The following is a 27,835-nucleotide window of genomic DNA, read 5'->3' as shown; positions in this document are numbered from 1 at the left end:
TCCTTCGGCGTCCTGCCGCGCCCCGCGCCGGAGAACTGGACTGTCATACCCGATAGGCCACGCGCGCGAGGGAAGGGGAAGCCGGCCTTGGCCTCCAACAAATCAAATCGAAGGAAAGAAACTGCCGGCTTTCAAAATCCTCCTCCTCCGCCATCATCTGCCGCCGTGCGGGGAGCAGGTGGTGGTGGAGGCTCGAGCGGCGAGAACTGCTCGGAGAGCCGACGGACAAGTGGGCTGGGCATCGGGGCCGCTGGACTGGAGGCGGCGACCCCCACCTGACCGGACCCGGACCCTAAATCAGTCCTCGCCCCGCCGGACGGACGTGCGCGCTCCGGTCGCCCCACGCGGCGGCGCCGCCTGTTTACGGTAGGGTCAGGGTCCCTTTCCTTTCCTTGTCACCTGCCTGGGATGGGGGCGGGGGGCGGCGCGGCCCTGGAACTGGACGAGGAAGGTGTGGTGTCCCCGAGCACTCTGTGGGTGCCCCCTCCGCCTTCTCCCCTGTGCCCTCGATGGCAGAGCGCGATGGGGGTGGGAGTGAGGGAGTTGGGGGGCGTTGGCCCTTTTTACAAGTGGGGAGACTGAGGCTTAGAGAGGGCGTCAGGCCCACTCTGGCCGCCCAGCCCGCAGCTGCCAGCAGTGGCGTCTCCTGTTAGCGTCGGTGTCATCTGGGGGCGGTGCGCGTCTGCCTGGGATCCGGGATGGGGCTCCCGTGCAGCGCGGCTGTCATTTGCGGCTCGAACTCGCGCGTCGCTCCCCCGCTGCCGCCTCCCAATAGGCCCACACCCGCGGAGGGCCTGGGCTGGCGCCGCAGCCCCCGGACCGGCGTGAGTCTCTGCTGACGCTTGGCAGGAGCCGTGGATGTGCACCTAGGAAAACCTGCGACGCTCCTGCGCGGAAGGGAGAGGAGTGTGTGTAATTACCGTTCGTCTGTGCTTTGCCGCTGGTCCTTTGCAGACCTTAGACCAATCAGTTCACCACTCTGTGCTCCAATTTCCTAGTCTTTATAGTGGATGGTGTGTGTGTGTGTGTGTGTGTGTGTGTGTGTGTGTGTGTGTGTGTGTGTGTGTGTGTGTGTGCCGGACTGAGAAGTGGATGGTGTGTGTGTGTGTGCGTGTGTGTGTGTGTGTGCGCCGGACTGAGAAGTGGATGGTGTGTGTGTGTGCGTGTGTGTGTGTGTGTGTGTGTGCGCCGGACTGAGAAATGGGCCCCAATTTCCTAGTCTTTATAGTGGATGGTGTGTGTGTGTGTGTGTGTGTGTGTGTGTGTGTGTCGGACTGAGAAGTGGATGGTGTGTGTGTGTGTGTGTGTGTGTCGGACTGAGAAGTGGATGGTGTGTGTGTGTGTGCGTGTGTGTGTGTGTGTGCGCCGGACTGAGAAGTGGATGGTGTGTGTGTGTGTGTGTGTGTGTGTGTGTGTGTGTGCCGGACTGAGAAGTGGATGGTGTGTGTGTGTGTGTGTGCGCCGGACTGAGAAATGGGCCCCAATTTCCTAGTCTTTATAGTGGATGGTGTGTGTGTGTGTGTGTGTGTGTGTGTCGGACTGAGAAGTGGATGGTGTGTGTGTGTGTGTGTCGGACTGAGAAGTGGATGGTGTGTGTGTGTGTGTGTGTGTGTGTGTGCGCCGGACTGAGAAATGGGCCCCAATTTCCTAGTCTTTATAGTGGATGGTGTGTGTGTGTGTGTGTGTGTGTGTGTGTGTGTGTGTGTGTGCCGGACTGAGAAGTGGATGGGGTGTGTGTGTGTGTGTGTGTGTGTGTGTGTGTGTGTGTGTGCCGGACTGAGAAATGGGCCCTCTTTCAGCTGAGAAGTTTTGTGTTTCCATTCCATCTGGAGGCCTCACCACCATTTTTCTAGCTTAAATCGTTCCATTCCATAACTCAAGTGGCGGGGGGCGGGGGGGGCGGGGCTGAGGCTACTTTATATTCAGTTTCATCCCCTCATTCATTGTTGGAACAGCTTCGAAATGCCCTGCCTCATGCAGCAGATAGAGTGATCCTGTCAAAACATACGTCAGATCACGGTCTCTCTTCTGCTAGAAACCCTCCAATGGCTCTCTTTGTCACTCAGAGCAAAAGCCACAGTTCTTAAAATGGCCTTTGTGACTCGGGCCTCTTGTTGATTCTCTTTCCTCATCTCTTACCTCTTTTCTCCCTCCCTCTCTGTGCTCCAGCCCCGCTGACCTCCTTGCACTTCCTCTAATCACCCCTCTTCCCCCATAAGAACCTTTGCATTTGCTGCTTCCTTTGTAAGAATGCTCTTCCCCCAGTTATCTGCATGACTCAATCCCTGATATCCTTCAAGTCTTTGGTTTTTTTTTATTAATAATACCTTCTCTAACCATTCTATTTTAGATGGCAGCCCCCATGATTCAATCCCTGATATCCTTCAAGTCTTTGGTTTTTTTTATTAATAATACCTTCTCTAACCATTCTATTTTAGATGGCAGCTCCCCTCCAAAAAAAAAAAACAACAAAACTCCTTACCCCTTTCCCTGTTTATTTTTTTCTTATCACTATCTGAGACACTACATATCCTCGTTCTTCCCTAATTACCTGTCATTCCTCTTTGGGGAAATGTAGTGATGCTTTCTGCCAGTCTGCTGAACTCCAGTCTGCTGAACTCCAGGCTGGAACCTCCTTTTTTCAGCACCTCCGTCCTTCGTCTGTTGTGATGGTGGCTGTTGTGATGTAGGGACTTCTGGTCTCCTAGGAACCCCTGAAGTCTGGCCACCATGGGCTGCCCAGTCTCCTGGCCAAGGCTGAAACCAGACGTGCAGTGGGCTGACCCTTGTGCCCCACCCCCAGAGTCATGCCACCGTAGGTGGTGGGGCATTCTTTGGGATGGATGACCTGGATCCCATAGCCATCTATGCCCTGTTTGAGGAATGGGACTCTCAAACAGAGAGCAGCCAAGATGGTCAGGCAGCTGTGTGTGCTTTGGGTAGACTCTTTGTAGCCATCAGACTGGGACTTGACTGCCATTCACTGGGGACCCAGGAAATAGTCAACTCACATGGCTTTGCTTGGTGTCCCAGCTGGGGCAGTTGGGCAGAGGAGGACTTGTAGTGAGATGGTAACTCTTCAGAGGCTGAAACCTCCACCTTTTTAGAACTGTTCCTTCCCAAATGCTGTTTTCATTTCTCCCAGTGGTTTAGTGCTTGGGATTTCCTTAGCAGGGGGAGGTGGGGTCAGGTAGCTGAAAAGGCTGATGTCCTACCCTGCCCTCCCCAACCCCGGAGGCACCCGGAGAATCCTCTCTCTTAATGAACTTTGACCTCCTCAGGTTGCAGATTTCCAGGGGAGCCCACCAGCGTGGCCAGCATGGCCTCTGAAGACATTGCCAAGCTGGCAGAGACGCTAGCCAAAACCCAGGTGGCCGGGGGACTGCTGAGTTTCAAGGGCAAGAGCCTCAAACTCAACACTGCAGAAGATGGTGAGTTCCCATGCGGACTGGCCCAGCGAGTGAGCGCTTACTGTTCCCACTTGTCAGGCCGGTTTAGCTTCATTATCACACGATTTGTCCTAGCACAGTGAGGCTCAAAGGTGATTTGCCCATGAGCACACGGTGGGCATCCCTGCTGGTGACAGCTCGGGCTGGCAAGGTGGGAAGGGCCCCTTTATCTCTTGCAGGGGATGGTAGGCAATGAGGGACCACAGTTAGCGGCAGTCCCAAGATACAGCCCTGACTTCTTACTTCAGATCCAGCCCCACCTTCACCCCCATGATCCAGAGCTGGTCTGGGAATAGTTGTTACCTTCCCCAGAGCTGAGGCCCTCGTGGAGCTGCATTAAAACAACCATCCAGGCCCTCTTGGGAGGTCTAGTCCATGCAGCTGAATGGCCCTGGGAGAGGGGTGGATGCTCCTGACGGTGAACAGGCATGAGGACTGGAGAGAACTAGGAACCGGCAGGCAGACCCTGTCTTACCATCCCCGGCCCAGGCATGGCTGACACGGATCAACCCTGAATCCCCTGGCATCTGGAAGTAAAGGCACCTACGTCAGTAATTGTAAGGCCTCTTGAGGTTCTGGCCCAACCAGGGAAACTGGTCTGGACTTGCCTGGTTGTCATGGTGTGCAGGCAGGCGTGCTCCCCTCTGCCAGGTCAGAGACTGCTTGAGTCCTTGGGTTGCTGGAAGTGTGGTGATACACATTCCTAATGTCTCTGTAGGGCCTTAAAATTTAGAGTTTCTCCCTGTGCTTTGTCACTCTTGATCCTTGCATCATCCCTGAGGGAGGGAGGTAAAAATGTTGCCATTTTATAAATAAGGAGAAAAGGACTTGGGAGACTTCAGTAACTTACCCAAGGTCATACAGCTGGGAAATAGCAGAGCTGGGATTTTATCAGAGGTCCAGCCGAATCCCTGTTCTGGTGTTTCTCAGCAGATGTTCAGCTCAGCTCAGTAAACATGAATTTGCTATTAAATGCTAGTCATTAACGCCATGTCAGGCAGTCTTAAGTGCCGTACAAAGAGTACCTCAATTTATCCCCCCCAAAAGGCCTTGAGGTAGGTTTCATCCCATATTGCAGATTGGGAAATTCAGGCTTAGGGAGGTGATGTGACATTCCTAAGGCCCAGCTAGAAGTAGTGGAGCTGGGAAGAAAATTCAAGTTTGTCTGGTCCTAAAATCCATGCACATAACCACTTCACTAGCTCAGGCTGGATGTGCTGCCTCCCCTTTTGGAGGTCATCAGGGATGGCCAGCTTATAGCCATGGCCTCTGAGGAGCTTCTTACCTGGAGTGACAATGAGGTACCCAGACAACTAACAGGAGAGAGAAGATGAAACATGCTCTGAGAGACATGAACAGAAAGCTCTGGGAAGTAAGGCCGAGGAAAGGGATCACTTTTAGCTTAGGAGGGCACAGGAAATCATTCCATGGATGAGGTGGGTATTTGAAGGAGAAGGGGCACTGCACGTGAGTTGGCCCAGGAGCTGAGACACATAGGGTGGGCTTGAGAGAAGAGAAGTCAGAATCTCATTGGGACCCCAGGGCAGAGGCGCTTGAATGCTGTACTGAGGTGCCTGGTGGCCTAATCGTGGGCCCAGAAAGGGCCTCTATCTGGGCTGGGAGTGAGTGGGTGAGGTCCGGGGAGGGCAGGGGCCTGTGAGGGGAGGCCGTGAAGCTGATGATTAGAACAAGGACCTTTTCTCTCCCTAGTAAGTCATTTAAGGACCAAAGAAAGGCCTTGCTGCCTTACATAGCAGAGTACCTGGAACTTGTTACTTTGTGAGGCAGTAGAGGCTGAAAAGACAGATCCCTTCCATGCAGCCTCATGACAGTCGGTGGTTATTCAGGGATGGTTGGGGCCCATCCCTCACCTGTTTTTGAGTTTAAACAGTTATGGGTTGAATATCAAGTGAGAGGCAACTCAACTGTGACCCCCACCCTCTCCTGTCCCTGCTCTTCCCGTTTTGGTGCTTTTCCTTCCACGCTCACTCTGTACTTGTGACTCTCCCCAGGCTAAACTTGTGGCAAGCGCAGTACCTTCGGATCTCTGTACCTGTGTCACTTACACGGCTCCCCTTGGGGCCCTGGCATCTCTGTTGCCTTCCTTCTAAGAACAGTATAAACATTCCCTTGAGCAGCCATCCTTTCTCCTGGTGACCTGGCCATTCCCTGGATGCTACAGGGACTCCCTTTTGGAGCAAATCTTCCAAAGGGCTGAGAGGCCATGCCAGCCCTTGCCCCGAGTGCCAGTTGCAGGGGAGGCCTGGGCACCTGGGGCTCTGGAATTGCAGCTCCAGAGTAGGGAGAGAGGTTCGGGGACTTCTCCGCCAGGGCCCTGCATAAAGTCCTTGGTTGTGCAGAAGCAAGGCTTTGGGGAGCAGCACGTAGGTTCAGTTTTGGAAAACCAGTCTGAAGCTCAGCTCTGCCGTTTTCCCTGAACTCCTGGGCAGAGTGGTTTCATTCCTTGTAGCCTCAGCTTTCCTTTCTAGAAAATGGGAGGCTCATACCTGTCCAATCTTTCTTTCTTTTTTTTTTTTTTTTGTCCAATCTTTCTTGTTGTGAAATGAGTGCTGGTCACTGCCGTCTGGCCGTGTGACCTTAGTAGGCATTTCCGTACCCTTTCTGTGTCTCAGTTCACTCAGCTGTAGACTAGACCTAACAGTAACTACCTTTAGATGTGGTGGTAGTGAGCAGAGGCAAAGCGAGTCCCTTTCTTCACGAACTCATGACCCAGTAAGGAAGATGGTATAACGATCAAGTCACGGGAGTTCCCTGGTTGGCCTCCTCGTTTTCACTGCTGAGGGCCTGGGTGGGTTCAACCCCTGGTCGGGGGAACTAAAAAAAAAAAAAAAAAAGTAACCATTCAGATGAGTGTAAAATTGTAGCAGGCTGCACATGGGACATCAGAGGCTGTGAAGCCAGGTTGTTGGCAGGTAGCAAGGGTTTCTGAGGAGGTGCTGCTGCACGGGAGGCGAGGGGAGGGAGGCGCGTGCGGAGGCTTCTGAGGGAGCCCCTTATGGGCTGCAAGGCACAAGCTTTCCGACAGCCCTCCAGCCCTCCGGTTGTGTGTTCTCTTCTCTCACACTCCTCTGTCTCTTCCCTACCACGTCACCCGCTCCATCCTGCCAGCCAGACTAGATGTGTCTTTCGTGTAACCTGCATGCTTTTTTCAGATTGTAAAATTAATACATGCTCATTATAGAATACAGAAGCATCGAAAGAAGGGAAAAAAACCATATCTTCATTATAAGACAGCCCAGGGATATAACTACTTTTAATTTTCATGCATTTTTTCTGGTCTTTTGTTTTTTTTCTAAACACATAGCTGAGTTCCTCTTTTTTTTTTTTTTTTTCCTTAAAATAATTGAGATCATAATTACAGATACTTTAAAAGCTGCTTTCTAACCTGATGCATTGAGAATATACTGAGCAGGTGCTGGAAAAACACAGATTCACTCAGAATCCCACCACCTGGAAATAACCCCTTTAACATTTGGTTTCTGGACCTCAGTGTGTGCGTGTGAGAGAGAATGCATACAACATTTTAAAAGTGGGATCAGACCAAACACCACTGATAACCTATTTTTTCACTCACCACTATAACATGATTATTTTCCAAGTCAGGTAATCAGCTGTGTCGCCATTCATAATGACATCAGTGTAACTATTTATATCATGTATCCCAGTGAATTAACCTGTCCTCTGCTGATGGACTTTTAGGTTGTATGGAATTTTTCGTCATAATGAAACAGGACAGTAGTGAGCACCCCACATGTGAGTCATTTCACCATGAAAGCATGTGTGCCATCGTGCCTGCTGGCCTCTGACTTGTGCCGTTTCCCTGCTTGGCCTGGTGTCCTCCCCTTCTTGGCAGGCTGCACACACACAACCCACAAGGTGTCCCTGGCACCTCCTTCACCCAGACCAGCCAGTTCCTCTTTTCCCTTGGCTCCCAAGCCTTTCATACCTGCCTTGTTTTAACACGCATTAGAGAGGGATTTTCTGTGTAGCCATGTCCCCTGCTAGACTGTGAGCCTGTCCAGGTCTCCCTGGTGAGCCAGGGTCTGGCACCCAGTAGGTGCACCGTAGCCCTTGGAGTTGTGAGTGACGAGGTAGTCGCTGGGCCTCAGCTCCTGCCTCTGCCGTTCGTGGCTCCAGAAGTCTAAGGTTCTGTTTTTTTGGTCCTGGGCAGCCAAAGACGTGATTAAGGAGATTGAAGATTTTGACGGCTTAGAGGCCTTGCGCCTGGAGGGCAACACGGTGGGCGTGGAAGCAGCCAGGGTCATCGCCAAGGCCTTGGAGAAGAAGTCGGAGTTGAAGGTGAGGTCTGCAGGGCGAGTAGGCCCAGACTGGTTGGGGACAAGCCTCCGCTCTCAGCCCCACGGCCGATGCCTGTGTGCAGACCGTCCTGGGCCCCTGTGGGCGATCACCTCGGGCAGCTCCTCTTGCTCTGGCCTCCCCAGAACAGAGCACTGGCCGGGGCCCCTCTGCCTGTGTGACGTGTCTGTTTGGGCCCTGCAGTAACAGACCCTGAGATGATGTTAGGCGGGTAAGAGGTTTATTGGGTAACGTGTGAAAGATAAAGAGGGAGCCTCAGAGCTGGGCAGGGAGAGCCGTCAGCTGCCGATGCGGACCTGGCGCCTGGGAGGAGGACAGGAGCCTCGGGTTCGGAAGCTGTTCTGACGGACGCTCAGCCTGCCCAGCGGGGAGCTCCAGAGCAGGGCTTGCCCCGTGGTGGAGTCTCACGTTGGGCAGAAATGGCCAGACCTCAGGTCAGATGCTGCGGTGGTTGGAAAGCTGCTCGCTGGAGGCAGCCCGCTAACTGCCCCCCTCACAGCCGGATGGCGAGTTCTTTCTTGAAGGTGCCCCTCCTTGGCCGACACAAAGATTCTTCTGTCCTGATGTGTCCCAAAGCGGGTTCCTCTGAACACCGGTCCTTCAGGAAGCTCTGTGAGAAAAGTGGGGTGTCGTGTGTTCGCTCCGTCAGGAGGCCGTTGCTGCTTGCTCCCCTTCGCGGGGATCCCAGTGTGTGTTAGCTTATCAAAGCCTCTGAAGAGCCATGAAGGAGAGAGATCTGCTTTCCAGGCTGGAAGTGGCTCTCTTTGTATGTACAAGGCTAGGCTGGTGCTGGGCTCTTCTACATGTGTCATTAACCCTTGAGGCGACTCAGGTCCATTTTGTGAGTTAAGGGAACTGAGGCTCAGGGGGGCTGAGGAAACAGCCCAGGATCTTGCCACTGGTCAGTGGCTGAGCCGTATTTCCGTTTCCAAGTCCGATGCGCCTTCCGTGGCACAGCTGTGCTTTCTGAAAGGGGAGGCGTACAGGGCCAGGGCCATGAGAGGAAACGGAGCGGATTTGTCCAGGGAGGGCCCCGAGCTCATTGTCAGAGTGACCCTTGATGTTTGTTTCCCTCGGGAAGATCGCGGTCAGGTTAACAGACAGCCAAGGCAAGACTGTCTCTGCTCTCCTGCCCAGGGCCTCCTGTCCTGAGCATAAGCTGGGACATTTCCTATGAAAGAACTCAGCTCTCCTCAGTGACCTGTGAAGGACAGGAACGGAGGAGAGGTGGCCCGGGCATGGAGGCCACAGCAGCTGAGCTTTGGCATCCAAGGACCTGGGTTCAACCCCCAGCGCCACCACCTTATTTGCTGCATTACGAGGCCTTGCATTGGACTCAGCTCTGAGACTGGGCTCCTTTATGCAAAGAAGTTTTTCCTCCCTGAGAGGTTGCCATGGTGGCCACATGCAGGCTCATGTAGTGAGAGAGCTTGAGCCGCGGGAATACCGCATGCATCTTGTCACCCTGTGTAGACCCAGGGCCTTGAATCGCCCCATGTTGTGTCTCAAGCCTGCTTCAGTGCTGGAAGGAGCCCAGGGTGGGAGCAGCGGCAGGGCCAGAGCTGCCCTTGACACCGGTGCTGTTCTGGCCACAGTACTGATGCGAGATAAGATGCTATTTCCACTCTTGCAGCACGTGCACAAGTTAGGTCTTGACAGATGAGGAAAGTGTGGCCCAGGGTCACACATCTCAGGATTGCAGCCCAGATACCAGCCCAGTCTCTTGACTGCTCTGCTGCCCACTTGGAGATCATTGAGGCCTAAAGCCTATTTCAAAGATAAGATACAAGGGGTCAGAGACAGGGAGTGGCAGGCCTGCATCAGCTAAGTCAGGACGAGAAGCCAGCCTTGTGCCCCAGAGCCCCATGCTGACCTCAGCCCATCAGAGTTGGGTTGGGGAAGCTTCAGGATGAGATGCCACTGTCTGTTGGGAGGGGCTCAGGCTGTGGCTACCTGTTCTGACCCTGCGCACCTGTGTGCAGGTGTAACTCACTGAGCAGACCCATATAGAATGCCTCTAGGTATGTTAGTGATTTGCATTATTGGAGGATGTGAGAATTCTACTGCAAAAATCAACTTCTCTAGTACTTAAGGTTGGGTTTAGTTCATACATTTTAAGGACTGGGTTTCAGGGGAAAGTTGCTTGTCCTGTGTCCCATCATTTCCAGGTTTGGCCCAGGAAAGGCTAGAGCTGCCAGAGTTGATATTTTGGTGGACACAGCAACCAGACTTAGAGGGTAGGGCTGTGTGCTTGGAGCCTCAACTCTGCTGGCCAGCATGATACATGACCCAGTCACGTGGCCACTACCTTTGTGACATTTACCTAATATTTCCTTTAAATCAGCTCACTTTGAAGTAATTTAAAAGCAAACATGATCCCTTCTATAACTGGAAAATGGCATCCCTTACCATAAAGGAAATAAAAGAGTGTTATTAAATTCTAGTTTGAGGCCATTGCCATCCAAAGACTCTGAGCCTGAAGCCTGCTCTCCCTTCGTTAGAAAGGCAGATGAGCTGGAAGTGGGGAGGTGGGTGAGACCCACCAGCCCCAAACCGAGCCTTCCTTCTAGAGGTGGTCAGGAGGGTTGAAAAGAGACTTGAAAAGAGAGTAACTTCCGGGACTTCCCTGGTGGCGCAGTCATTAAGAATCCGCCTGCAAATGCAGGGGACACGGGTTCGATCCCTGGTCCAGGAAGACCCCACATGCTGCGAAGCAACTAAGCCCATGTGCCACAACTACTGAAGCCTGCACACCGCAACAAGAGAAGCCACCACGTTGAGAAGCCCACGCATCGCAACACAAGAAAAGCCCCCGCTCACCGCAACTAGAGAAAGCCCGCGCACAGCAACAAAGACCCAATGCAGCCAAAAATAAATAAATAAATAAATAAATTCAAAAAAAAAAGAAAAAGAGAGTAACTTCCTCACTGCTGGATCCTGTATTGTTTCCTTTCCTGTTCCTCCACCGCCCAAAATCATGTCGCTGTGGCCCACACAGTGTGGGAACCTAGCACTGGGGAGGAGCCCTGGGCCAGGAGTCTGGTGTCTTGGTCCTGGTCCTGCCACTGCCCTGCCACGGGGCCTGGGGCCAGTCCCTTCCCTCTCAGCCTGATTTCCCTCTTGGAGAACCAGAGGGTTGGAGAGATGGCACGTTTTCCTGACACTTCTGCTGATTCCCCCATGGTTCTTAGGGGCTGCCAGGTCCTATCAGCTTCGGTCAGAGCTGGTCCCACTTTTCACCCAAATTCAGCAGTCTTGCTGTGCTCAGTAATCCAAGTCTGTGGAGACAAGGGGCTGCCCGAAGGCCACCTCCAAGGGTTTCAGCTAACTCTTTTCTTCCTCTTTCCAAAGCGATGCCACTGGAGCGACATGTTCACGGGGAGGCTGCGGTGTGAGATCCCACCTGCACTGGTGAGTGAATGGGGCCTCTGCTCATGCCGCCGGCTGCAGGGACCCCTGTAGCACTTCCCAGGACTTTTTCTCACGGCCTCTTCTTTCCGGAGGCTGAGTGCCCTGTGGGTGCCTGAGATGCTGAAATGGCAGCCAGGCGAGCACAGCCTCTGCCTGTGTCCTGACGAGCAGCAGCCAGGAAGTGAGGACTCAAGAGTCCCTGTGAGACTGGGCGGCCCAGTGACAGGAAGTACAGCAGAGACTGCCGAGGGTTCACTCTTGAGCTTAGTGGTTTCGCCCGCAAGCAGCATGGATCTTACTCCCTGCATGATTACCCCTCTCGTCCTGGCCCCTCCCTCCCCTGCACCCTGTGGTCCCTCTCGACCTCATTCTGCACACAGGCTGCCTTGGCTGCCCTGTCTCCCTCCGGCCCCTCCCTTTCTCCGATACCACTCTTTTTTTTTAACATCTTTATTGGAGTATAATTGCTTTACAATGGTGTGTTAGTTTCCGCTTTATAACAAAGTGAGTCAGTTATACACATACGTATATCCCCATATCTCCTCCCTCTTGCGTCTCCCTCCCTATCCCACCCCTCTAGGTGGTCACAAAGCACCGAGCTGATCTCCCTGTGCTATGCGGCTGTTTCCCACTCGCTAGCTATTTCACATTTGATACCACTCTTTTTGCTTTGGTTCTCATCGTGGGTGGCTTCCCTCTGCCTGTTTTCCATTTCCCCATTCCTGGGGCTCAGCTCCTCTTGGGTGGAGCTCCCAGCCTGTGTGTGCACAGGCGCACTTGTGGGAGGGATGGGAGGGCTCACAGGACAGAACATGGCTCAAGGGAAGGGGGCGGGGCTGGCAGCGGGCAGCCTCTCGGTGTATCCTCCTAGCACAGAGTGTCCTCGGGGTGAGGTTCATGGTCAGTTGTTGGCACGATTGTCCATATGCCGGCGCTGCCTTCTCAGGCCTCTGTTTATCTAGCCGGCACTGGTGCTCCTGAGATGCCTGGGCACCAACCTCATTTCCAAAGCAGTTCAGTCCGGCAGACAATTAAGGGTCATCCAGGGTGTGACAGGTGTCCCCATGGAGGCCCTGGAGGGCGGGCTCCCTGGGTGGGGGATTTAGGAAGCCCCTGGAGAGCTGCTCCAGTTAGATACCAGCCTCAAAGGGTGGATGAGAACCAGGGGAGGCTGGGGTTAGAGGGCAGGTTAAATAAATTGATTTGGGTGATTTAAGAGCCCTCTGCAGGGTTTTCAGTCTGATATAACATGGTCAGCTCTGTAACGAGATGGTCTGTGTCTCTGCCAGTTCCCCACCAGCCTGGGTGCCCCCTGAGGGCAGGGGGGGCCTGGCATAGACGCAGCACCTGGTCCGTGTCTGTGAAACGGACACGAGCTCCCTCTGTGCCCAGATCTCACTCGGGGAGGGACTCATCACAGCCGGGGCCCAGCTGGTGGAGCTGGACCTGAGTGACAACGCGTTTGGGCCCGACGGCGTGCGAGGCTTCGAGGCCCTGCTCAAGAGCTCCACCTGCTTCACCCTGCACGAACTCAAGCTCAACAACTGTGGCATGGGCATCGGTGGTGGCAAGGTGGGTGCGGCAGCCCCCTTCCCCGCCTCCCCATTGTCCTCCGCCTCCCTCCCTGCCCAGTCCTCTGCTACATTTGTGTCCATCTGAAGTATGTGCCCTTGGCCACCCACCGTCTGGGATGGTTGGCCTGTTGTTTTTCTCTTCAAAGGAAAAGGGCCTCAAAGGCAGCAGCCTATGGCCAGTGGGGAGAGGAGATGGAGTCTGTGAGTGTGGGGTTGCCAGGCAACCATCCTCAGTTCTTGTGTTGCCTTGGCAACACATAGGCAGTATTGCATACGTGCTCCGACCTGCTGGCTCTGCAGAATGCAGGGCTTGGGCATCACTAGACCTGCTGTGCCCTCAGAACAGCTGGCAGAGCCGTGTAAGGCCTGGCGTGTGCACGTGGGAGAGGGAGCCCAGAAAGAGAAACCACTCTGGGAGGCCTGGGCACAGCTCACCTTTGTTCCTGGCCAGGGCCTTGCCCAGGGTGCCTCCCCCATCCTGCCAGCAAGTCAGGCTGGTCCATGTAGAAAGGCACCTAGGGAGGCCAGCCCTGTTTATTCTCTTCTTGGTCCATTCTGGCTGCTTTAGGCCCAGATTCTAGAAAGGCTGAGCACCAATCTGCATTCCCATCCTCCTTCCCTCACGTTCTGACCAAAAGGAGCAAAGGGCCAGGACATAGGAACGGACAGCGAACGGGGACATCTTCTCTTTGTAGATGTGTTACCTTAATTCTCTCACCCTTACTGAAAGGTGGGTGACGCTGTCCCCATGTTTTCAGATAACTACGCTTGAGCTTAGAGATACTGGGTTGAGCACCCCAGATGATGTACCTAGCGTGGGACGGATGTGGGATTTGAACCTGCATCCACGTGGCTGGTCAGAGCAGCAAGAGGAGCCACCTACGTGAAGCTTGTGGTGGCCCAGGCTGAGGAGCCAGAGGGCCCTCCCCTGCAGACGACCTGTCCCCTCCTGCCCGCAGGTCACGCTCGTGCACCCATCTCAGCCCGCGCTCCTCCGGTCTAGGGGGCAATAGGCTGTATGTGTTAAGACATAAAAATGTGGGCATCAGCACCGAAGACAGGTCCAGCCCAGCCCAGAGTAGGATGTGCTGGGAGAGCCACCTCTGCAAAGATTCCTTGAGGCTGGTCTACAGCAGAAGTTGGCGGTCTCTGCCCTGAGCACACGCGTGACCCACCACCATCACGGAGTCAGGCTGGCGGCGTCCCGTGTCCTGTATGTGCCCCAAGAACAGAGCTGCGTGCAGACAAACTGACCCAGCTGCCGGTCGCAGCTCCTCCGTGTATGTGCTCTGGGACCTCGGCCAGTTCATATGCCTCCCCCTGAGCCTCGGCTTCCTTGTCATAGAGTAAGGCCAGTTCCACCTGCCTCCCAGGCCCGTTTTCAGGTTGAAACAAGGCATGAAAGTACCTTTGCCGAGAGTGTTCCAGACCCAGTAGGTGCTCTGTAAACGTTATTTCTCTTCTGCTGCACTTCCCCTGAGTCTTCGACGTCTTATTTACCCTGGTCTCTCCAGTTCCAGCCCAGCAACCGACAGCATTTTTAAACTCCTGCTCTGTTGGTGTCACGGGAGAGAGGCTACCTCCTGGCACCACCCCAAGGTCAGGGCAAACCAGATTTTAGGGTTTCACCCCCAGCAGCTGAGCCCCTGCCGTGTGGCTGGCCTGAGCACGGGCGTGCGTCAGATGGGTGCGGCGGGGCCCTGCTCTCCTCGGCCGGCTCCCCTTGGGCATCGTGGAGCCTGGAAGAGATGCTGGAAGATCTGGAAGATTTGGGTTCTGTGCAGAGTCTGCCACTTGCTTAGTGACTGTAGGAGAGTTTCTGTCGCTCTCTGAGCCTGAGCTTCTTCAGCTGGAGAGTGGGAATCGCGATGGTCCCCACCTGACAGAGGGCTTCTGACAGTAAAGCGAGCTGTGAGGCCCCTTCCCCAGGACCTGTCTTAAGGTTGGCCACTCAGTGTTGGTGTCTCCCTTCTCCCGGGTTCAGGCTCCCCATCTCTGCTGTGGGGCTAAACCCCATGGGGTGACGGGACATGCAGACACAGTGGTGGATGTCAAAGCCCTTGTCCCTGCAAGGTGCTGGGCGCGGGTGAGGTATGACCGCTGTGCTGCTGAGCAGTTCTTCGTCCCCGTGTCCACCACCCTTGGGTGGCGTGGCATGTTGAAGACCAGGGCCTCCTGCCTTAGGCCTGGGCCCCTTGCCTCTCCCCCCCAGATCCTGGCAGCAGCTCTGACTGAGTGTCATCGGAAATCCAGCGCCCAAGGCAAGCCGCTGGCCCTGAAGGTCTTCGTGGCTGGCAGAAACCGTCTGGAGAACGACGGAGCCACTGCCTTAGCAGAGGCTTTTGGGGTGAGTGGTTTCTGCCCGTGGAGCCCATCAGACTTGCCCTTGAGCCAGGGAGGAGGGCAGGGGCAGGAGCAGTGGCCGGGAGGAGGCGCCCTTGGGTGTCCTTGTCCCCTGTGCTGCCTCTGCTCTCCCCTCTCTCCTCGCAGCGGGCCCAGGACACTGCTGAGTCTCTGCTAGTGAGAGGGCCGCACCTGCCCCGTGGGCTAGGAAATTGGGGTCTGTCTCCCGCTTCTCTTAATTTAAACATTTCCTTTGGCAGACGGTATTCTAGCAGCATTAGCCGTGCTCAGGCCAGAGCAGCGTCCCCCACGGTCCTGCTGCTTCCGGCACTCCCCCTGCCTCAAGAGAGTGGACGTTGCAGGGGAGAAGGGCCTTGTGTGTCTTACTGGACCCCTGGCTGCAAGGGGCTTCTGCCTCTTCCTCTGGAGCTGGAGTAGCCTGGTTACCTCATAGACGCGGTGACATTAAAGCTTACGCCCTCTCTGCACCCCTTCCCTTGGTCGCTGTCCTCCATGTGCTGGGACGGGGTACATCGTCGTCGTGCCAGGCCTTCAGCAGGCCTCCTCAGTGCTCTTAGAAGCGGGGGGCGCTTAACTTGGGTCCGTGGGATCCCACTGGCCTGTGGGTAGGATTCAGGGAGTCTTTGAACATGGCTGGGGGAAATTGCATGATGGTTATCACTGCCAGAGTTAAATACAGTATTACCTTCCACTGTGAATATAGACAGTAAACCTCAGCAGCTTTAGAAATTCCTGTAACTTTGTTACCAGGAGAAATCACAGATACTTTCCGGTCAAGTGATAGTTGTTACAGATAGATAGAAATTTTGTTTCTCATACATTGAGGTCACAGTGATGGTACACCTAGGTCTTGTTATTCATTGCCTTAAGAGGTACATATATTACTACGGCACATATTTGGGCAGCTTCTCTTAATATTTTGATAATTGTCTTCCGAATGAATTTGTTATCCTATATAATTTAACTTAAGATGTAAAAACATCCTGAGGAGGGGAGCCCTGGGGCTTTCCCAGATTGCCTGATGGGTCCATGGCACAGAAAATATTGAGAGGCCCTGACTTGGAATGTGCCTCAGTTGGGCTGCCTGTATTTATTTGTGAACCCTCATGCTGTGCTGGGCGCCCAGAGACAACAGAAGGTGCCTGGGTACAGAGTTATGCCCGCCTGTCCTCAGTCCCGGGTAGCAGTGGAGATTGGGACGTGGGCCTCTCCTTGAGCTCTTGGAGGCTGTTGGGGTGCAGACGAGAAGGTGGCTTCGCTACTCCAGAGTGATGAATGCCATGACAGAGGAAGGATGAGGTGCTCTGGGGGCAGAGAGGGAGAGCCCTGGATTGTGCTTGGGGGTTGATCCAGGAAGTCTTCCTGGGGGAGGAGGCATCCAAAATGAGAGCTGTTGAATGCATAAGGAGTCAGCCTATCAAGAAAATGCCAACAAAATAAGGAGACAGAGTGTTCCAGGCAGAGAAAAGGAGATGTCAAAAGCCAGAGTGAGAGAGAAAAGACCCTCCTCACCCCCAGAAAAGGATATGGTGTGTGGGATGCCAGTCATATTGTGTAAATAAGGCAGTAGGGCCCCAAGAGAGAAAGGCCAAGCAGAGCTACGTTATATAGAGCAGAGCCAGGGCTGACTGTCAGGCCAGAGCCCAGGGTCCCCACGGTGCAGAAGGTACCAGACTAAGACACCTGTGCTCAGAGCTGTGTGACCCTGGGCAGGTTACGTAGCCCCTCTGATGCCTAGTCATCTCTTATCTAGCGGTGATCCTAATCCCAGGTAGGTCTCCCTTGTGAAGTTGTGGAGAGGATCAGAAGCGGTCATGCCCCGAAGCGTGCTTTGCCATCATGCCCCAAATGTGCCCCAGACGGGCAAGTCCCTCTGGTGTCTGATGTGTAGCACTGCCCTCCTGCCTGGGGATGTCCCCCTTCCTCGGGGGCCCACCTGTCTCCCTCCTGCCCCTCGCAGATCATCGGAACTCTGGAGGAGGTCCACATGCCGCAGAACGGGATCAATCACCCCGGTGTCACTGCCCTGGCCCAGGCTTTCGCCATCAACCCCCTGCTGCGGGTCATCAACCTGAACGACAACACCTTCACCGAGAAGGGTGCCGTGGCCATGGCCAAGGTGAGGGGGTGCGGCCGGGCCAGAGCGGCACCCGGAGACTGGGTCTGGCTGCTGCCTTTGTGGTGGACCCATCAGCAGGTGGCTCCTCTCCCCCCTACCCGCCCACCTGGTGTGTATCCCATGGGTTCAGCCATGGGAACATCTCCAGAGCGGGGCGTATGTCACAAGCTAGCCTGTGCCCTTTTGGGCGGCTCTGCGTGTCCATACTACCACATCCTAAGCTGCCTTCATGCACCCCTGGCTGTTGGCACTTGTTTTGTTCTCAGAGGCCACTTGGAGGCTGCTTCAGCCTGTTTCCTCACTGATTCTTTCCTCAGCTGTTTATTGAGCCCCTGTCTAGCGCCCAGCCCTGTACCAAGTGCAGGCCACGCAGAGTTGAGTCAAAGACTCTGCCTTCAAGGAACCCCTAATTCGAGGAGGGGAGGAAGTAGCTAATCAGCAACAGCACAGGGCCGTGAGCACAGTGGCTGGCTGGGTGTCCCATCAACCTCACAGGGCTCCATGACCCCACAGGAGTCTAGTAGGCCTGCCGTGGGGTGTTAGCAGAGACATGTGCAAGGGTTGGGGAGCACACGGGAAGTTCCAGTCAGACGCAGGGCAGGCTTCCTGGAAGAGGTCACATTTTGGCCAAGTTCTCCAGGACAAGTGGACTTTGTCTGGACAAGGAGGGCGGGAGGGGTGTTTCAGGCAGAGGGGTTGGCAGCACATGGGGAGGCCCAGAGACGGGAGGAGCCCTGCTCCATTGGTCCTGGTGTGAACAGGCCAGGGTTCAAGGTGTGTTGGAGGGCTGGAGGAGCTGGAGGGGGGAGGCAAGACCTTGCGGCCTTGCTGACGCCTTGAGACGTGCTCCCATGAGTAACAGGGAGCCACCAAGGGGGCTTAGCCGGAGGCCAGGAGGCCACCTGGGGGCAACAAGAAGAGCGGATGAGGCCACCAGACTGGATACAGAAGGGACAGGGCGTGATGACCAATATGGGGCGCGGCACCAGCTCGAGGAGGGCCCTCACCCTGGTCCTCGCTTCCCGCAGACGCTGAAGACCTTGCGGCAGGTGGAGGTGATCAACTTCGGGGACTGCCTGGTGCGCTCCAAGGGCGCCGTCGCCATCGCAGACGCCGTCCACGGGGGCCTGCCGAAGCTGAAGGTGCTGGCTGGCTGGCTGCCTCCTCCCTCCGGGGTCCAGGCTCCCCCGCGCTCGGGGTGACAGCTGCGCGGGCAGAGCAGCTGTGGGGGGAGCTGGCAGGGTGGTAGCCTTCAAAGGCAGGTGGCCTGGGTTGGTAGCCCGCTTGCACACCCTCCGCCTGTGACTCCGTGCAAGTCTCTTCGCCCCTCTGAGCTGCCGTCTCTCATTTTTCAAAGAGGAGGAGGAGAGTGGTGCGGGTCATTGCAGTATAGCGGAAGTGTACCGCACCCTCACTAGGGGGAAACGGAGGCTTCAGAGTAGTGGCAGGCCTCCCGGCCCGTGTTTCTGTCATCCGCCTCTACCCCTTCCCATTATTTTTTAGGAGCTGAACTTGTCATTCTGTGAAATCAGGAGAGATGCTGCTCTGTCTGTTGCTGAGGCCGTGGCTGACAAGGTGGAGCTGGAGAAACTGGACCTCAATGGTAATAGGGGTGGTGGCCTCGGCACAGGCCTGCCGGCGGGCCCCGGCCCCCGTCCTGACCCTCTGTTCCCTCCCCTGCGAGCAGGCAACACCCTGGGAGAAGAAGGCTGTGAGCAGCTCCAGGAAGTGCTGGACGGCTTCAACATGGCCAGGGTGCTGGCGTCCCTCAGGTAGGGAATCTGGATCAGCGGCTTCTTTGTTACTATTTTATTCATTCAGAAAACGTTGGTTGAGTCCCTGTGATGTGCCAGGCACTCTGTTGGGCATTAGGGATATGACAGTAAGACAGTTAAGGTTTCTGACTCATGAGACCTCGCTGCCGTGGGCGAGGGTTCAAGGAATGAGACAGAATAATCAAGTTATCACGTGTTTAGCAAAGGGACAAATGGGGGCTGAGATCGGTCACCCTGCGGATTGGGTGAGTTGGGGAGGCCTCTGAAGGGATGACCTTTGATCATCAAGGTGATGTGACGGGCAAGGTGGGGCAGCAGTGATGTAGTGACGCGTGGTAGTGGTGGGGTGGGCTGGGCATTGTTTCTGAAACCAGCCTTAGAGCTTGACTGTAGGAGGAGATTGACGCAGGCGAGCGGGGCTTCCTGGGTTCGCGGAGGCCGGGGGTGGGGTGGCGGGGGGCTGCCTCTGCCATCGGGACGGGAGTTGGTTCAGCCGTCAGCACCCATCTCCGCCTGCCTCTCCAATCTCTGCGTTGGCTTCATTCACTTGTCAGGTCCTCAGTTGTGTCCCTCAGGGCCAGGCCCAGTGCCGCTGCTAGGAGCTATAGCCCAAGGTGGGCTCAAGGGGCTCCCAGTCCAGGGGACATGGAACAGCCTTCCTCAGGGGCAGGGCAGCCCCGTCCCTCGCCCTTAACCGTAGCTTCCTGTGGTCAGCGAGATGTGGGCGGCACAGTCCCGGGCGTCTCAGCCTGGGCAGTGTTCCTGCCAGGCCCTGGGCCCCAGCTGTGACAGGCGGTGTTCTTCCTTTTCTCTGTCTCCCCAGTGGGACTGTGGGTTCCTCTGGGACAGGGACGAGATCGAGCTCTCCCTTGTCCGCAGCGTGGGCTTCCCTGGGTGATGAGCAAGGAGGGATGGGCTCCCTGGTGACTCGACGTGTCCCCACCCTGGGGGCAGCTGCTCCCCTTGCCCTGTGCAGGCTCCTGCCCGGCTGGGGCCTTTGGGTTCTCGGAGCCATCGTGGGCCACTGGGCAGGGAGGGTCTGCTTTAGCCAACCCTCTCCTCTGCAGTGATGATGAGGGTGAGGATGACGAGGATGAGGACGAGGAGGAGGAAGGGGAAGAGGAGGAAGAGGAAGGGGAGGAGGAGGAGGAGGAAGAAGAGGAGGAGGAAGAGGAGGAGCCACAGCAGGGAGAGCAAAGAGAGGAGTCGACCACACCGCCCAGGAAGATTCTGGATCCTAACAGTGGGGTGAGTTCCATGTTTGCCACATCAGAGCCCTGGTCCCCTGAGCGTGAAATCTTGAGACATTTTTCACGGGGGTCATGGGTGTGGGATCCTCTTAGGCAGTGACTGCAAACTAGTTTTGACTGCACACTCCTTGTGGAAAGAGGAAATCATCCTAACGTAGTTGTATTTGTATTAACCTCAGTCTGGATGTGTTTATTCATTTATAAATTATAACACACATGCCGCTGCTACATTACATGCAGTCAGTAACGGTATACTGCAGTGCTGCACGATCCGCAGCTGGTTGAATCCGCGGGTGCAGAACCGCGGATACAGAGGACCAACTGTAAAGTTGTACGTGGACTTTCCACTGTGCTGGGGGTGTATAAGTATTTCTAAAAGAATAGGGTAAAAAACAAGCATAACTAGAAGTTTTTTTCCTACCCATCTTGGTGACCCATAAGGATGGCCCCCATTCCAGAGGCTGGCTGGCTCGGTGACTCAGCTTGGACACTTGGTGTTCCTTTCCTGGCCGGGAGGCTGGTGGACTCAGGGCTGCCACGTCTGTTCCCTCAGAGGTTCCCAAATAAAGCTTCGGGAGGACTTTGGGTTGGACAGATTCAACAGCTGTTGAATTTGGCTTATTGTCCGGTTTTATGGAAGCAGTTCCATAAATGGCTGGGCGTCTTTAGTTCTTTGGGCACCTCTGGTGCTCGCCAGCAGTGCTTACCCGGGCTGAGACTAGTTCCTGGTGAGGCCACTTTAGCCCTGGAGTCATTTCTGCAGCATCACACGTCATGGCGAGGATCCACTTGGCTGCACCAGGCTCTTGGAGTCTGAGGGAGGTGGCTTGCCCCGACCCCAGAGGCTCCTACACAAGGAGCTGACCAGAGCCAGCATCTGTGGGCACCCCACCCTTGGGGAGCTTTGGGGAATTCTGGACTCTGAGCCTTGACTGGCCTGCATGAGGGGCGTATGTTCTGGGTAAGGGGTCTGGATCTGGACCTCTACAGAGCCACCTGTGCCACCTGTCCCCCAGGAACCAGCTCCTGTCCTGTCCTCCCCGCCTCCTGCAGACGTCTCCACCTTCCTGGCCTTCCCCTCCCCGGAGAAGCTGCTGCGCCTCGGGCCCAAGAGTTCCGTGCTGATAGCCCAACAGGTAACAGCGCTTCCGACGCCAAACCGGCTCGGGCCTTGGCTTCCGGAGCTGCCAGAGCAAAGGTTCAGGCAGAGCACGGGATTTGGGGGGGCGGGGCACTGTCGATGTGGGGGGCGGGGACTGCCAAGTGTTGTTTTTTTGTAACACACACACACGTGTAAATGGGTGTGACCAGTGGTTGCAGATGTCTGCGCCCACTGCGAACACACTTGGGCTGCGAGGAAGGGTAGGCCTGTGGCACCTCAGTGATGACTGGAATTCGGGAATCTTCCCAGGACTCTCCTGTGAGCACACACACCTAGGCTTCCCTCTGTGTGTTCTGTAGGACCAGCTGCTTCTAGAACAGCTGTCCCACCCCAGACCCCTGTGCAGGTCCCAGCATACTTGTGTTCTTGCTCCCGCCTCACTTGTTCGTTGGTAGGTCGTTACTTCATTCATTCTGAGACAGTTATCGAGCACCTCCTGTCTGCTGGCTGCTGCTCTGAATACTTGGGCATGATTTTATCTAACCTCCTTGGCAACCCGGAATGTAGACCCTTCCACTCTTATTTTACAGACGAGAAAACTGAGGCTTAAAGAGGTTAAATGATGAAAACAGGCACGTCTTGTTTTATCGTGCTTCACAGTTACTGCGTTTTTTGCACATTGAAGGTTTGTGGCTACCCTGTGTCGAGCACGTCTATTGGGGCCATTGTTCCAACAGCATTTGCTCACTTTATGTCTCTAGATAACGTCACATTTTGGTAATTCTCACGGTATTTCATACCTTCCACCAGCAAAAAGATTATGACTTGCTGAAGGCTCAGATGACAGTTAGCATGTTTTAGTCATACAGTGTTTTTAAATCATGTATGTGGCTTTTTTAGACTTGATGCTGTTGCACACTTAACAGACTTAAATAATGCACTAGGAAACCAGAAAATTCACACGACTCGCTTTAGTGCGGTATTTGCTTTATTGCTGTGGTCTGGAACCAAACCCGCAGTATCTCTGAGGTATGTCTATACGGAGAAATAAAAGGGGCCACTCGCAGAGCTGGCTTGATATTTTTGCTTTTTATCTCCCGTTTATATTTTTCTGTACTCTTATTTTTTTCCCCCATGATAAATGAGATTATATGATGCAAACCTCCGTGTGGCCCACCTTTTCACTTAATACCATTCATCATTTTCCTGTGTCAGTAAAACTCTTCTCGTGCCCTTTATCTCAGTGAGTGGATGTAACACTTAAGCCATCCACTGTTTCTGTGGATTCACATTATTTCCGCTTTTCTCTGTTGTCAGTGAAATTGAGGTACGTTTCCTTGCGTGTAAGTATCGTTTGCATTCTGGATTATTTCATCAGGTTAGATTGCAGGAAGGGGATCGCTGGGTCACAGGGATAATGATTTTTAACGTGAATTCTCTCGGTGTGTGTGCACACCTGCTGTGGCCGGGCCCATGCCAGGCTCTCAGGGGACAGCGTGGGGCGAGGCAGGACCTGTCCTTGCCTACTGAAGGCCCATTTCTTGCCAAGGCCTCCTCCAGCCCCAGGCACATCCCCACTGTGTGCCAAGGCCCTGGGGCTCTCACCCCTGGTGACCAGCCATTGTCTCCTGTGTCCTCAGACTGACACATCTGATCCGGAGAAGGTGGTCTCTGCCTTCCTGAAGGTGTCCTCTGTGTTCAAGGACGAAGCCACAGTGAGGTCGGCGGTGCAGGATGCAGTAGGTACGTGGGGTGGGTGGGGCCCGGATGGCTCCTGCCTTTCGCTGCCCCGGGGCTCGGGTCGGAACATTCTTCTCTCACCTGCTCTTCCACTGGGTTCTTGCCGTAGAGCCGGCCAGGTGCTCGCCTCTCTGTTTTTCGCAGATGGGGAAACTGAGGCCTTTCCCAAAGCCATACAGTTCTATACGGTGAGAACTCGGGCCGGGTGGCGCCCGCCGCAGGAAGGTCGGACCTCTCAGAGGAGGGGTGATGAGAGCCAAGCCCTTGTCCCCACCTCTGAGCCTGTGCACACACAGTCCCCTCCACCTGGAGGTCCCCCTGCTTTCCCCGCATCTTTCCCAAGGCTTCCCAGGATCTCTAGTGTGGCCAGGTTGGGCCAGGCAGAAAGCCTGGAGGCTTTCTCCAGGGTTGGCGCACCGTGGGTGACACTGAGGTGGGAGGGTTAGTGGGAGGGGAGGCTGGGTGGGGAGGGGAGGGCCTGGTGGGAGTCTCCGTGTCTGCTCCCTGAGAGCCCAGCCCCACCGTGGGCGTTCGTGGGAACGGGTTACCTGAATTCGGTTTCCCAGAACAGCCTCGCACGGAAGCGGGGGCCCAGGCGGTCCCTGCGGGCCCTTGGCCATGCCTCCCCCCTCCCCTCTCATCCATTCCCCCTCCCCCACCCCCAGAATGGCTGAAATCTCCCCCAGCGGTGCCCTGCCTCACTTAATCTCTGCCCAAGCCCGTTTTATCTGTGAGGCCAGGACAGAGAAGGGCCAGGGTATCACAGCTGGCAGGTTGAGCCCTTCCCCTGGTGCTAGCTGTCCCCTCAGTCTGCCACCTGTGTCCACATCCCACCCCCGTGTTCACCTCCTGATGAGCGCAGGAGACAGGGCCCAGCCTGTGTGCTCAGGGGCTGCGTGCCCTGAGGCCTCTTTGCTGCTTCTGCCTCGCAGATACCTTGATGAAGAAGGCCTTCAGCTCATCCTCCTTCAACTCCAATGCCTTCCTCACCAGGCTCCTCATCCACATGGGGCTGCTCAAGGTGCGCTGGAAGGAGCGTGGGCCCCGGGGGGGTGGGCGGGGGTGCACCAGAGGCTGCATCATCCCGCACCTCGAGTGCTGCCGGGGCCTGTCACCCGCAGTGTCCCCCGGCCTGGGTCTGCTTAAGCAGCCTCGGCCTTCGTGACAGGATTTAGGATTCAGCTTGACCTTGGCCGTGGGGCTGTCAGCAGGGGCTGGGTGGTGGAGACCTGGGGTCCCCCAGGTGACCTTTTGAAGCTCACCCTGCCTTCTGCTGTGTGTTCACCCTTGCAGAGTGAAGACAAGATCAAGGCCATTGCCAACCTGTACGGCCCCCTGATGGCATTGAATCACATGGTGCAGCAGGAGTACTTCCCCAAGGCCCTTGCCCCTCTGCTGCTGGCATTCGTGACCAAGTGAGTGTGCCCTCATCAGCTCACGCGGCCGGTGACCACGCGTGCAGGCCTCTGGTCAGCTGAGGCTTCCCTGGCCTGGTGACTGGGGCCTGTCAGAGGCCCTCACACCTCTTGGGCTCTCAGCATCTGTGTTTGAGTCTCACCACCCCTGTGCCCAGCTGAGGACACAGGGCTCGGGGACAGTGTCTTTCCCTGAGAGAGGCAGGGGACGTGCACTGGCCCCATCTTGCAGACGAGGAAGCGAGCACCGGGTCAGAGGAGGTGTTTGCCCACGGTCGTGCTGCTGAGCCAGGTCCTGTACCCGGCCGTGTCTCTGGGAGCAGTTCTGTGTTCATTCCCTCAGCTACCTAGGCCAAAGGGGCCTGCCCATTTGGCCTTCCACAGCCGCAGGCCCCTCTCCTGAGGACGCCAAGTGCCCAGACACACGAAGCCTTGGCCTCGTCCTGGGAATGGTGGGGCGCTGGCCACAGTCGAGTAAAAAGGAGCCTCCAGACCTCAGGGCCCATCAGGGGCGGGTTGGGAGGCTTGTCCCCATCCTCACTGAGGCCCTGTGTGGCCCCCAGCTGACCTCCGGCCATCCCCAGGCCTCAGTCTCCCCATTTGCCCAACCAAGGGGTGGGTGAGGTTGTCTCCTAGAGCTCTGACCAGCCACACTTGCGGTGAGTCCAGCGCCTTGGGGGAAAGTGGGAGGGGGTGTAGGAGAAAGGAGGTGCCCGCACCCTGGGGGACATGTAACATCGATGGGTCCAGAACATCAGTCGGGGTGCTTAGCGCGTGTGACGAAGTGTCGTGGGGCAGCCCGCGTGGGGTGGGGGGTGAGGAGCATGCGCCAGTCCCCCAGGACCTAGTTGGCACCTCGGCCTCTTTGCCACCTGACATCCCTTAGTTCCGTGTGCATAGCAGCGCCTCCTTAGTCGGGCCTGACTCCCTCACCGTGTCTGCCCCCCTCTCTGCCACCACACTCCCCCCACCCAAACCGCCCCTTGCACTGCAGCTGCTCCTATGCCGGAGTCCAGGGCAAGTCCAAACCCTGGTCCTGGATCTCGTGCTGGCTGCGGCCTGGCCTCCCCGCAGCGAGGTGCACTCTCCCCACACCTGTTCCCTCTGCAGGAGGTGTTCCCTCAACCCGTGGGCCTTCGCTCGGGCTGTCTGGGGTGTCCCCATGTGGTGGCCCTAGCCCCCGCCTGCCAACCCCTGACGAAGCCCGGCTCCCTCTGTCTTCTTCCAACCCCTGGTTGGGACTGTTCCCTCTGCATTCCCATCATCCCCTGTGTGGCCCTTGGGCTGGGCATGGACCCCCAGAAGACACCCTCGCCCTTGGTGGTCAGTTGACAGGCTGCTCCTCCCGGCTTGTTGCCTGCCTTCCAGTGCAGGCCTCAGTCTATTCCACTTTAAAAGAGGGGGGCTTGGTAAGAGCTGCCCCCAGGCCTTGGGGGTGACTGAGCGACGGTGGAGTGATACGCATGCCCCCTTCCCTCAAGTCCCAGCCCAATGGTCTGGGATCCAAGGCCGGTCTGGACCAGGTAAGGTGTCTGTGGGCTTCGGTCCTGGCTGCACCACAGGCTCACCCATCCCCCTGAGCATCTTTCACCAGTTTCTTTCTCTGCAGTGAGACTAACGATCTTGATGGTAACCTGTTACTCGTAGGGGCCCAGGTGGGACTCCTGTGGTCCCCTCTTACACGTGCCCTAGTGGCTGCCGAGGGCTCCCTGGCCCTGTGCGCACTGGAGAGGCCTCGGAGAGCCTGTCTGGTGGAGAGCAGAGGCCCAGGTTCCCTCACGGCTCGGCGGGCCTGTATCCTGGCCAGCTGTAGGCCGTGTGGCCTCGGGTGTATCTCCCGCCCCTCTTAGCCCCACCTACCCCCACCTGCAGAAGGTGGGAGCTAACATCTCCCTTGCAAAGGCACTGTGAAAATGAGAACAATGGAGTCTGGCGTATATTTTGACCTCAAAAACGGCCCCCACTCCATCTTCACAGTTGGGAAACTGGCCCTGCTGTAGCCTGAGCTTCCTGGCCCCCAGAGGTGCCCGCCCCACCTGCTGACCCTTCTTTCCCCACAGGCCCAACGGCGCCCTGGAATCCTGCTCCTTTGCCCGCCACAACCTACTGCAGACGCTCTACAAGGTCTAGACGCAAATCTGGTCTCTCCGCATCCCTCGGCCTGGACCGGTGCCTTGGGAAGGGACTCAGAGGAAGGACTCTGGCCAGCAGCAGGGAGGGTCTTTGTCGCGCGTGTCGTGTCTCCTGACTATGCGTGTTGGTGCGGCGTATGTGCAGGTGTGTGCTTCGTGTCGGGGTTCGGATTTTTAATGTCTCCCTGCTGGACTGGCCCTGGTCCCGCTGGAGGGGAGCTGGCCCCCAGGCGGAAGGGCTGCAGGCTGCTCTGCCATTAAACTCACCGCCATCTGAGGACGCTCTGCTGATCTGTGCCGCCGGCGCCAGGCCCTGGTGGCTGTCCCCACCCACCTCGCCTTCCTTATCCTCTGGGGCTGCACCAGAGCCTGGGGCGTTGCTGTCCGTGCGCTGTTCCCTCCGGGTTGTGGGTGTTTCCTGCCCTGCCTGGGGCTGCTCACTCGATGGCTGCCTCTGCTTCCCGTCGCCAAGTCCTGGCCCTGCAGCCACCACTCTTCCTGCCATCCACCCACGCTGTGCCGAGCCCTCAGCCCGAGGGCCAGAGACTGCTGTGCGTGGGGCCGTGAGCAGAGGGCAAGACCCTGGCACCCACACCGTGTGGACAGGAGGAGAAGCCAGTGGGCAGACACTAGGGTCTAGGAGCTGGACTTGCCTGGACGGTGCTGGCTCCCTGCCCAGTGGGCCCTCCTCTGGCTGCGGAGGTGTCTGGGACAGGCCTGCGGGCCGAGCTGGAGGGAGCATCTGGACAGGCCCAAACCTGTTCTCCAGCCTGGGTGGGCAGGGCCAGGGCCCACTGATGCCTGAGCTGCATCTTGGGCACCGTTAAGGACCTGGGGCAGGGGCCGGTTGGGGGCTGGGCATGCCCTGTGACACCTGTGCTTCCCCTCGTGTTGTTTGTGTGTGTCTGGGCTGTGCCCGGGGCTTCACAAATAAAGTCATGTGTAGCAGCAGCGGAGACTTGAGAAGCTTTTCACCTAAAGTGGGCTGTTCCCAAGGCCTTGGTGCCCGGGGTCCCACCTCAGCATGGCCACTGTGACCCCACCTTGGTCTGTAGTAGGGGGCAGTCCATCTTGCAGAAGAGCTGCCGGGCCAGCCCTGTGTCGTGACCTGGGGCAGACCTGGATGCTTCCTCTGTTGTGGGCATGCCGGCTCCCCTCGGACAGCT

At 56.4% G+C, this 27,835-nt stretch overlaps 1 protein-coding gene across 1 annotated transcript; it reads left to right on the top strand.

Moving 5' to 3' along the window:
* Nucleotides 1-121: 121 nt before the first annotated feature.
* On the top strand, nt 122-27,620 carry RANGAP1 (Ran GTPase activating protein 1). Its single transcript, XM_068560805.1, has 16 exons — nt 122-366; nt 3,282-3,431; nt 7,642-7,769; nt 11,139-11,198; nt 12,591-12,770; nt 14,985-15,119; nt 17,097-17,255; nt 18,284-18,397; nt 18,759-18,858; nt 18,943-19,027; nt 20,098-20,278; nt 21,297-21,416; nt 23,023-23,125; nt 24,055-24,143; nt 24,416-24,537; nt 26,598-27,620. The coding sequence occupies exons 2-16, from the start codon at nt 3,320-3,322 to the stop codon at nt 26,665-26,667; spliced, it is 1,758 nt and encodes a 585-aa protein (XP_068416906.1). The 5' UTR covers nt 122-366; nt 3,282-3,319; the 3' UTR covers nt 26,668-27,620.
* Nucleotides 27,621-27,835: the final 215 nt, after the last annotated feature.

The sequence above is a fragment of the Eschrichtius robustus genome, chromosome 13 (assembly GCF_028021215.1).
Source record: "Eschrichtius robustus isolate mEscRob2 chromosome 13, mEscRob2.pri, whole genome shotgun sequence".
Lineage (NCBI taxonomy): Eukaryota > Metazoa > Chordata > Mammalia > Artiodactyla > Eschrichtiidae > Eschrichtius > Eschrichtius robustus.
This window is presented reverse-complemented; position numbering and strand designations above follow the sequence as displayed.

Excerpts from the sequence above, each read along its gene's own strand:
- RANGAP1 (XM_068560805.1), top strand. The coding sequence starts at position 3,320 with ATGGCCTCTGAAGACATTGCCAAGCTGGCAGAGACGCTAGCCAAAACC. Across the intron at positions 12,771-14,984 it reads TGGGCATCGGTGGTGGCAAG|ATCCTGGCAGCAGCTCTGAC; the intron begins GTGGGTGCGGCA and ends TCTCCCCCCCAG. Across the intron at positions 24,144-24,415 it reads TCCACATGGGGCTGCTCAAG|AGTGAAGACAAGATCAAGGC; the intron begins GTGCGCTGGAAG and ends TCACCCTTGCAG.